Source organism: Belonocnema kinseyi, chromosome 1, assembly GCF_010883055.1.
Source record: "Belonocnema kinseyi isolate 2016_QV_RU_SX_M_011 chromosome 1, B_treatae_v1, whole genome shotgun sequence".
Classification (NCBI taxonomy): Eukaryota; Metazoa; Arthropoda; class Insecta; order Hymenoptera; family Cynipidae; genus Belonocnema; species Belonocnema kinseyi.
Genome location: NC_046657.1, coordinates 109,250,002 through 109,261,404, shown reverse-complemented (window position 1 = coordinate 109,261,404; position 11,403 = coordinate 109,250,002). Strand labels below are relative to the sequence as shown.

General features: G+C 35.2%; 1 protein-coding gene across 4 annotated transcripts in view; it reads right to left on the bottom strand.

Annotated features, from left to right (window-relative positions):
- Positions 1–7,731: 7,731 nt before the first annotated feature.
- Positions 7,732–11,403, bottom strand: part of LOC117175837 — a 13,188-nt gene continuing 9,516 nt past the window's right edge. For 3 of the 4 annotated variants that reach the window (XM_033365616.1, XM_033365624.1, XM_033365632.1), the window contains one exon: positions 7,732–8,229. In XM_033365616.1, the coding sequence (XP_033221507.1) occupies positions 7,740–8,229 (490 nt within the window). In that variant the 3' untranslated portion in view covers positions 7,732–7,739. The remainder of the gene's footprint in view (positions 8,230–11,403) is intronic. The other variant, XR_004467546.1, reaches the window with a different exon arrangement.

Sequence of the window (11,403 nt, the reverse complement as noted above, 5' to 3'; positions counted from 1 at the left end):
ATCTGTCTAAAATGCCACAATAAGAATAAGATACCTCCTAAACTTATTCACTTCTATTTCCATAGCGACCGCCACACAGTTTTCTATTCTCCCAAAGAGAACATGCTTTCAATATACTTAATTCCTTCTAATTGTACCGGTAACGCACCTCACAGAGATATTTTTTATTCCCCAGAAAAGGTCACATTTTGATTTTATTTAATTCCTTCTAATAAGTTCACAAAATATATGTAATAAGTTGTTTTAATTCCTTCATGCGAAATGTAAATTCTGAAATTTTAATTCTCGCCAATTCAACTCTGCCTCTCTAGAGTTAAATTTATTTAAATTCACACATTTGCATAGATTTCTTTGTTTTATTTTTTAAGACGTTTAAATAAATTATTAGAATACAAATAAATATATATATGAATATTTTTTTGAATTTATAAGTTATAAAAAGATTTAATAATGAAAAATAGGTTAAATAAATGCTTTCGTTAAATGTTACTAAGTCGATTGAGAGGAAAAGGATTTGCACTTTTTCTGTTTCCGTTGGGGGATTTTTAGACGGAGGAAAAATCGCGTATTCATACACTGAAAAATTGGTATGGCTGTTGTAGCTAGAAATATAGCTGAATGTGCAATAAAGTTTAGGTAGAACTGCAAACTAGATAGCTAAGATATATGACCCGCCTTTCTCCTGCAAACTGAAAATGTGGGAGATAATTCTATCATTACTTGCTAAATCATGTGTAACAGCATATTTCCTATAATTAGTTTGCTCTTACAGCTAAAATTCCTAACCTAAAATAATTGTAGCATCAGTTTTAGGCCTATAAATTTAAATGCATTTAAAAAATTTACCGCCTTGCATTAGTTCACACAACACTAACACCCGACTTTTCCGTAAATACAAAAAGCTCGTGCCTCGTATCGTGTGGCTTGTGAGAGTTAAAAAATGAATAATACGGCAATGCAACGAAAATGATGGAACCAAATATGGAAATAAGAGATTTTTTGATTAGCTGTAACCTCCAGAAATTTTCGTTTACAACTTTTTTTCGATACTCCCTATTATACATATCGATATGTATTGATTATAACTAACAGTTTTCAATTTAAGATTTTTAATAATTAAGTAATGTATGTATCTAATACATAATAAAGATTTCAGTATATATATATATATATAGTTAATATATTTTTGCGTCATTATACCTAAAGATATATCGGCCTATTAGCCAGAAAAAATTATAGGCACTTCAGCCAGAAAACCGCAGCTAGATAGGCTGTCAAGTTTAGCTATATTTTTCAACTAGAATATCTAGCTGAACCTGGTTAGGTGTGACACCTATACTTGTCTAGCAAATAGAAATATAGACATTAAAGCTAAATTTTCTAGATACTGCACCTATATTTTGCCTGCAAGAAAATCTGTTTAATACAGCTAACTAATTAGGAAGACGAAATCCAGCGATACTTTCTAGCTGGGACGGCAAGAATTCTAGATAATATACCTAAAAAATTTTCAGTGTATAGGAATACAAATTCTTAATTTTTCTCAATTCAACGCTTGTTACCGGGTAGCTTGTTTTATTAGAAAATCAAATAAAGTTTCCTTACTACATTGAAAGAAAGATTTTAAAAAAAGAAAATAGTATGAAAAAAACTTTATTCTTCCAAAACGTCTATTATCATAAACGGTGAAACTAGCCAGTCATGCAGATTTGGATAACAGGTAATGTGAAGACAACTTCTTGATTAATACCTTCAGTTAAACTGTTTAAATTTTCTCCGCTGATATCTACTTCTTCAAACGACTCAAGTATTGGCTCTAACGCATGAAGTTCACATAGTAATTCACCTCCTCTTCTTGTTAATACTTTTTTTACTCTTTGTCTTCCATCGATTGTCTGATGATGAATTTCTTTGACATGTAAACATTTTTGTTATTTGGACGCATATTATAAACCAAAATACTGACAGATTCTTCCTAATATAAATACAGTATATTCCATTATATACCCAGTGGGCACAAAGTTTGGCGACGTCTTTACGACATCGTTAAGCCATATTTACGATAACTTTACGACATCCTATGTCCATGTCGTTAAGGTGTCTTTACGATATCGTAAATAAGTCGCATGATCTGACGATGTCTTTACGACATCGTGAAGACAGCGAAACGACATGGACATAGGATGTCGTAAAGTTGTCGTAAAGATGTCGTAACGATATCCTAAAGACGTCGCCAAATTTTGTGACCACTGGGTACCGTGAAAGAATCATAACGCAATAAAGTAGAGCTTTAGCTACGCTTCATGGTCTTCGAAAAGGGATGAAATCATGCATGTGTCATAAAAAATAATTTTTCATATTGAATTTAGCGTTAAAATGGTGGCTCGCGTATTCAATTTACCAATTTTTCCTCCGTTCCATCAAATTCTGCACAGTTCGTCTAGATTTAAGACTCTATTGTGAAATTTAGGTAACAATTTTAAGTATCAGGGCCTAAAACTTTTCAAATTTCGGACAAAACACATTTTGCATGATTCAATTTTAAACGCTCTAAATTCCTTTAGCATTGAAAGTAAGATTCTTCCATTTTCAACCAAATAAATGTTTTTTTAACAAACTAGTTAAACTTGCAAACATAAAGATGAATTTTCTAACAAAATAGTTAAATTTTCAACAAAAATTAGATTTTTTACCAAAAGAGATAAATTTTGAAGCGAAAAGGCCGAATTTTTAATTAATAAAGAAATAAATTCTACTAAATTGTTCCATTTTAATGTGAGAAATACGAATTTTCTACGAAGCATTTGAATTTTCAAACAGAAAATATGAATTCTCACCCAAAAAGTTACTTTTCAAACAAATAGTTGAACTTCCTAGGGAAATATTTGATTTTTTAACAAAATACACAGCAAAAAAGTACTTAATTTAAGTCGAAAATTCGGCTTATTTTAAGGTGTCACAAAAAGAAGGATAAGCAATCTGAAATTAAGAATGACATCTGAACATTAAATTAAGGGAATTAGATTCTTGAAATTCAGGTCGGGACTATTTGAAATTCAGGGAGGCATGACCTGAAATTCAGGTATGCTCGCTCTTCAATTAAGAATATATGTATACTGAAAGCTATTGCAACCTTAAGTTTAATACACTATCCTAACTGAAATTAAGGGTAATATTTTAACTAAAAACGAGGAATTTCTCACACCCTACCGACACTCGTCAGCTATTCTTATATAATAGTTATTCATTTTAGAAAATATACAAATTGGGTTCAAACTCGTAAGAAGATACAGGAAAAGTAGGAAAGATGAAAGAAACGGTATATTGGGGGCAGGTGCGATCCAAAATCTTCAGACAATTGCGTTCCGTAATGTATTGAAAAGGCGCTCACGTTGCGAAGTAAAAAGTCTTGTGATAATTTAATTATTTTGATGGGTCTAATAATCCAAATCTTGGCTGACAACTGGAACTGATTTTGCTGCAGCACTTTTTTAAATCCATGAAACGAAACCCAGTGGGCACAAAGTTTGGCGACGTCTTTACGACATCGTTATCACATCTTTACGATAACTTTAAAACATCCTATGTCCATGTCGTTAGGGTGTCTTTACGATATCGTAAATAAGTCGCATAATCTGACGATGTCTTTACGACATCGTAAATACAGCGAAACGACATGGACATAGGATGTCGTAAAGTTGTCGTAAAGATGTCGTAACGATGTCGTAAACAAGTCGCCAAATTTTGTGCCCACTGGGAAACTCCACGGATTATTGAAACATAGTATCATATCTGACACTGACCAACTCGACATGGAGTATTGGAGTAGGATGCGACTAGAATAAATGTTCACGTGCTGTATTGTAGCACAAGCGTTCTGTAACGTCATGCAAGGTAATACGAACCTGAACTTCAGGAAAGGTATATTCCTTTATTTTAGGCGACGAAGGCTTTACAGGTTATTTCAGGCTGCCTTCAACTAACTTTCAGAACTGAATATTGAAATTTTGCAGAATACTTTACTTTACTCCAGTAGAGAAATGCTGATTTCTAATTTAAGATAAGTTAGTGATTTATTCAAGATAGTTTGCACACTTAAATTCAGGTACTTCCTTCATTCAAGTCAAATCTAAAATTAATTCGAATATATCTTCAAGTATTTATTTTTACTGTGTACATTAACTTTCAACCAAAATAGATATATTATGAGTGAAAAACATAATAATAAGTTTTGTAAGAAAGAAATTAATGTTCTAATCATAACTGAGCTAAAAAGCACTCTTAATAGGGGAGACACTTAGACCTGAAATTAAATGCTTCGTATTTACTAATTCCTAGAAATTATGACCCGCAGTTTCGTGGTGAGAGAGAAGCCTGCTGTGTGGAGAATTGCTTCTCAACCATGCGTGTAACACCAACAGCGTTACGACAAAGGTGCAGTGTGCGGGTTTTCATGCGCGTATATTGCATAATAGTTTAAAGGCCAATTGCAGGCCATATCTGAAACCGTAATTCACTTCAGTTTCCAGGTTCCAGTGCACTTAACGTAAAAAATTTATGTTAGCTACTGTACCGGACCTCTTTAAAAACAACGCATCTGCAGCGTGCAGATTCTAAACCACGTAACTTTACTCAACCTGTTTAAAAACAACGTAACTCGATTTTTGACGATTTTCAAAACATTAGATAACTATATTGAGGAGAATCAGATCTACAATTCGGCATTAAACACAAGGCTGCGCAAAAACATTTTTTTTCACTAAAATACAGTAAAATGCAAAACACGTAAATAGTTTTTGGCTCATATTGTCCCGATAAAAAAACGTAACTCGAGTCTCCTCTGGAATTTTCAAACGGACAGCGATGATATTTGGTATGACGGCAACCGGCTTATATCACGTTCGGCCTCGTTTTGACTGCAGTAGGTATAATGAAAGGAGCATTCAAATGCCGTTTGACACAGTGCTAGATACGAAAGCTTTCAAAATAGGCAAGTAGAAACATTAAATATATTTAGTTCGGTTTAAATTTATGAACGGTTCGATTCCCGCCTCGCACTCTGGAAGAGCCTCGACGGCCATGCGGTTTTCTGTAAGTACTTAAAGCTGTTACTCTTGGTGTTTCGGAACCCAACTTAAACTGTAGGTCCCCCTCTCACCGCCAAGTAAGTGTGTGAGAGGTGTGTGAAGGAATAGAGAAGAAGGTGCAAGACAAATTTAAACCCTTAGGGGACACATTAGAAGCTTCCATTCCATTTCACTGCTGCTGACATGCCTGATTAAAATGAGCTCTACTGAAAAAAGGGAGAAATCGAGTTACGTTGTTTTTAAACAAGCTCAGTAAAGTTATGAGGTTTAGAACCTGCACGCTACAGATGCGTTGTTTTTTTAAAGAGGTCCGGTACAGTTAGGGGATTTAGAATTTACCCGTGTGAAATAGGTGTTTTTTATTAGGGCCCATCAATTAGTATGACAATTAACTGTAAGAATCATAAATTCACAAAATAATATTCTCAGAAAAGTTACACAGGAGAGTGAAGAAAAAGAGTAAAATTGTCGCCGGTCCGCGGAATCGAACCCTTGGCTACCAGCTCGAAGCTCCATGCACTACCACTGCCTCGGGGTGCTTTCATACGAATGCAGATCAGCAGATTGCATGCAAAAAGTTAACAAGAGTGAAAAAGATGGAGATTTCTTGAGGGCTATCTGCATGCAATATTCAGATCTGCAATCGTGTGAAAGTACCCTCATTGTTACTTCATGTCAGAAAAGAAGAAGCTATGTGATGTGTACCATATTCCAAGTTATAATAAGAAATGAATTAACAAATAACGGATAATCCATAAATTACATGAAACATTTTTCTGAAATTTTTAACATCTCCTCCCCCATATAAGGCACCGTGAAATTGGTTTCAATTTCCTTAAAATCCTACCCAAATTTTATTAGGATGTAAAATATTTTAATAACAATAAGCATAAGTTTTTAAAATGCACAATTTTACCATTTCTTTCGGGCTCAAAATTCTTCGTACTCTGCCATATTTTCTGAGCTAAATTTTTAACTTCCTAGCCTACTCATTTAAAAGTATTAAAAATGGACTTCTTTAGCCTATACAATGTCAGAATTACTATTTATTTATCACACGTTTCACAGTAATCCTTTTTGATTTGAAAATTCACCTTTTTAAAAAAAATGAAATCTTTATTGGTTAAAACAGAAATATCATGGTTAAAAATAATCTTTTTCCATTTAAAAAGCATTTTTATTAAGAATTCACATTTTTTGGTTGTAATTTGAACTATTTTCTTGACAATTAGAGTTTTTTGTTTAAAAATTGATTTTTTAGTGAAAATTCAACTATTCCATTTTTGTTTGAAAAGTCATCTATTTGTTAAAAAATTATACTTCTTTGTTAAATAATTAATCCTCTTGTTTGCAAATTTATGTATATTTTTTAATCATATTATTTAAATCGTTTTACGTTGTTTTGGGATGACCCCTAATGAAATTAAGAAAAAATGTAGTCGGCAAAAATTGCACGAGAGGGGGTGGGGGGTTAACTTACGGACCCTCACAAGAGGGGGTGCGTTGTTCAATATTTAAGAAAAAGAACATAATTTATACATGGCTACTATTTGAAATTTAAAGGAATTTAAGAAAGTTTCAACGTTAAAAGGTTAAATGATGCCCGCACAATGTTTCTTTTTTTTTTGCTCCCGCCCTCTCCCTTTCATCCATTTGTGTAAATTCAGTCTAAAACGTAAAAATTTATGATAATACAGACAATACTTTCATGTTCTTATGAATTCTCTTCAAGCAATACGAAAGCATTATTAATTTTTTATTTTAACTTCCCATGAACCCCCTTCATGAAGGCCCAAAAACTACCCCATGCAAATGCAATAAGAATTTTGCCGATTGCTCTTAATTATTATACTTTTTCCTATTTTTTTCATAGATCTTTAAAATGACTAAATTTAAAGATTTTATGTATGCGTCAATTAATTTTTAATTGTTTAAACATTTTTTGTTATACAAAGCCTCTATCATAATAATAAGTCTCCAAACAATGCTTTGCGTACTCAAGCCCATTGGGATTTTTAATTTACAAATCCCCTACCGCCTGTAGCCGGATTCGTATCAGAAGCGTTCGCAAACGCCTAAATATATGGTTTGAGAAGTGGAAAAATACAGAAAACCAAATCTATTGAGCACAGCCAGTTATCGACAGACGAATTTGGATGTAGACATTCGATTGCATCCAGTGCCTGCATTCATTATCTGCACCAAGATTTCGCTTTAACGTAAAAAAACAGCAAAAAGGTAAAAACAGGTTAAGAACGCAGTAAAAACAGGTTAAGCGAGAATTACTAGCGGTCACCCATCCAAGCTCTAACTGCGCCCACCCGTGCTTAGCATTCATGATCAAACAGATTAGAAAATTACCACCAAGCTACTGTCATCGCTATAGTTTAAACGTATAATACCAATACTAATTTTTTTAGCTACAAATTTTATAAGCTGAAACCGATCCCGAAATTTTAATACAATAACAATAATGATAATTTGAAATTTTTAAAGTCTAATTTTTTTAAACTTCCTCCTACTTAGATTGAGAGAAAATTATAGTATAACAATTACTATTTCATAATGCTTTCCATTCGAATTTTGGTAATAAGAAGACGTCTTTCTAACTAATTTTTTATTTACTAGAAAATATTTTTCGTTGTATATAAACTATTTTTGACATAATTTGAATTGCGAACATCCAACTTCTCTTAAAATTGGCCGACAAGGATCCAATGGACGCGGATCACCATATTTCGTTGTGCAATTATAAATCCGTAATTGAAGTGCATATTTCTGTTTCTTCCAATCGCCTGATGCCTTATATTTAGGAATATATTTCCGCAATTTTGGGTTTTTAACTTTCATCGTATTTTCTAATGAGGAAATTTTTTTTTCTTCGGACTCAAGATTTTCTGGAGAATCATCAACAATCAGAATTTTCGCGTCGCTCGGACACTTGCTTATATGATTTTTTACAGCGGAGCTATTTGGCCTTAACTTCGTAATATCCAACATATCAGATTCGTTTGGTGGTTTTCGACAATAGCAACTTCCATGCGTGGTAATATTAGGAACAGATTCAATTGCCTCGTGTACAGTTAGTTTTCTTCCTAATTCAAGATCTATCTTTGGTGTCTTCGACTCGTATCTGCAAGAACTAATAAACATAATAATTAAATATTATAGATATGTATTTTTTTCAATGATCTATTAAAAAATATATTTCGCCTGTTTTGTCTCCTCTTTCTCTCTCTCTCTCTCTGTTTTGTCACAACAATTTCACGCAGTGTATCCTCACAATAGGCCTCTCTCGAATGGAGGCCATCGTTTAGCTGGAAGTGGCAATCAAACCGAACCGAGGAAAGGTTACGACCAGGCAACGGCCTCGGAAAACGCAAGAACATCGTTTTAAATGGTCGTCCCAACTCAGGACTTTACCTGTTGTCAAAGAACCTCACTGACGCCAGGCGGAAACATGCTGAGGTTACATAAACGTTGGATCAATATGGAAATGGAATATGAGCATATAACGACGTAGTATTTAGGAGATCATTTAAGATCATACTACAAAAATACCACCCGTTCCAGCAATACCACCTTTTCAGAAAACCGGATAATGTCAACATGAGAACTGAGAGGTTAAAAATCGACCAAAAAGTCTTTCTTAGGGTGTACAAGTTAGCTAAAGCTAATACTGCTCACGCTGATTTGCTGCTTGAAGATGTTGATCTCTGGAATTTGAACGGTCTAGTTTACGAGAAGGCGGTCTCCCTGCTTAGTGACAATATAAATAATGATACTTCAGTACGCCTGAATAGAACTCGCGAGCGTATAGCATATCTTCAGTTTAAAATTAAAACAGCTAGTTGGCATACATCAAATGTTCAGTGCGTGATTAACTACATAACATCAAATAAAAAGTTCACTCCAAAAGTTAAGGCATTAGCTTGAAACTGACAGAAAGTAAATCACACGCTGAACAAGTGTAAACTGTTGACCATCAAGAAGTGCTGGACGCAAAAAGTAAAAGGTCTTTCAACAGCCAAAAAGCGCCTTGAACGGCGAGTAAAGTGGGTTCAGGAAAATTCGACATTTACTACTCATCTTTTAATTCTGTTCAAGAAAACGTCATGTGTCGTTGCAAATCCACTTAGTCTAGAAGAGATTCAAGTCTTCTAGGAACAAGTATATGGAGATACTCATAGGCTAAATGAAGACGCTTAAAATATCTCACTCTTTCTTAACGTTTGCCAGGGACAACTGTTCCAAGATCCAGAGGAGTGTCCAGTAATTACTGCTGAAGAAGTGAAGAAAGTTATCGCTAGAACTAAGAACTTTTCAGCGCCAGTGCTAGATAAATTCAACAACTTTTGGTGAAAGAAGTTCACTTCTACGCACCAACATCTAGCTCGTATATTTACTGCTCTCTTAAACGGAGAATAACCCATCCCTTAGAGGTCCTTCAGGACACACAATACTAATTCTTAAGACCGTATAGTTGTCAAGTCCAAATAAATTACGACCCATAGCTTGTTTAAACACCAGCTACAAGCTATTCACTGGCATCCTTTAAAAGAGAATAATAACATCTATCCAGCCGATATGAAGTGCAATAGTTAAACAACGCGGATGCAAGAGAGGACCGGCAGGTTGCAGAGAGAACCTGTTAATGAACCTAATATATTTAGAGTTAATATATTACCCAGGATTGCATCAGGTATCGACGCATCCTGTCCATGCTTTGGATTGACTACTGAAAGACATTTGATAACACGAACCGTGAGGTACTTATCAAGCTCCTTGAGTGCCTGGAGGTGCATCCAAAAATAGTGAGTTGTATGAAAGAGATTATGCTCTTGTGGCGGATAAGATTTGTCATACCATCTGATAAAAGACAAGTGACTACCAGCTATGTGACATATAAGAGGAAATTCTTCCAATAAGACTCCCTATGTTCGATAGTTTTCTGCACCTTCCTCTTGCCTCTATCTGATGTGCTTCGAGGCAAAAGCTCGGGATACCCATGTGGCTCGCCGAACAGAATAGAATTCAAGGTCAACAACCTTTTATATATGGACAATCTTAAACTCTTTGTCTCTTCTAAAGAGGACCTTAAAATATTTATGGCGGCGATAAATAAGTACTACAAAGCAATTGTCATGAACTTTGGACTGAACAAGTATGCCTGCGTCCATTTGAACCATGGAAGGCCAGAAAACACATCAGCACGTGACGATCAGGATCTTCAACCTTAAAAATTTGGGCTTCCGAATTATCTGAGAAGAACAAGATCCGGGCGACCAACATTCTGGTCGTCCCTATACTGCTTTACACTTTTGGTGCAATAAAATAGAACGTCGATCAGTTGAAGCAACTTGACTGAAGAACGGTTCTGGCTACAGCATGCTCAGTTCTAAAAAGAAGATTCTCTAATACGACGAGTACATCAACATGAAGTCGTAAATACTGTGACGTTTCTATGCCGTGCTGCAGAGGAGCTTGGTCTCCCATTTGGTTCCAGCGATACTACACATGGCATAGCATAATTAACACCTTTGGTGCTCAAAAGTCGTGTACTGGAAGTATAACATTCGCTTCTACAAAGAGAACATGCTGAAAAGCCCTTTTATAGTACATTCTACGGCATTATATGTAGAGAAGAGCTTTCTATGGGCCTGTCCAACAAGTTTATCAAATCTGCTGGATTGAGATCGGAGACTGAGGAATTTCGTTTTCTCTGTCAAGATGGCGTTATAGCTACCTATAGACACCATATAGTTTACCGGAATGCATAATCTACGTACGAGTAGGCGATACCAACTGCTGAGCGTGGAAGCAAGAGCCAGAAACACTTGGACATGTTCTCAGTCGGTGCTGAAAATATGCAAGCTACGGGTACATATGTGACGTGCGCCGAAGAAAGGGGGCTCACTCTAAAAATCGCTGTGAATAATGATCAGTCTAAGTTTTACTGGAATTTCTCATTCTCCACCACTCAACGTATCAGTGCTTCAACGTCTGATATTGTCCTTCAAGATCTGAAGACAAAGATAATTTACGTGATTGAATTATTGGCACTAGCCGATATTAATATAACGGCATAGAAGGAAGAAAAACGGGCGAAATATCAAACCCTTTTTTCGAGCTGAGCAGGCTGTACCAAGGCTGCAAAGTTCATCTGGTGATTCTCATAATCGGATGTCTTGGAGGTATGAAAGCTTCATTTACTTTCCTTTGGCTCAGTCCATCGCAAGCCAGGTGCAAAAAAGGCTGTTCTTGTGGGGTCACTTTATCAGTTCCATCAACAATGTTCTGCTTAACATTGTATTTG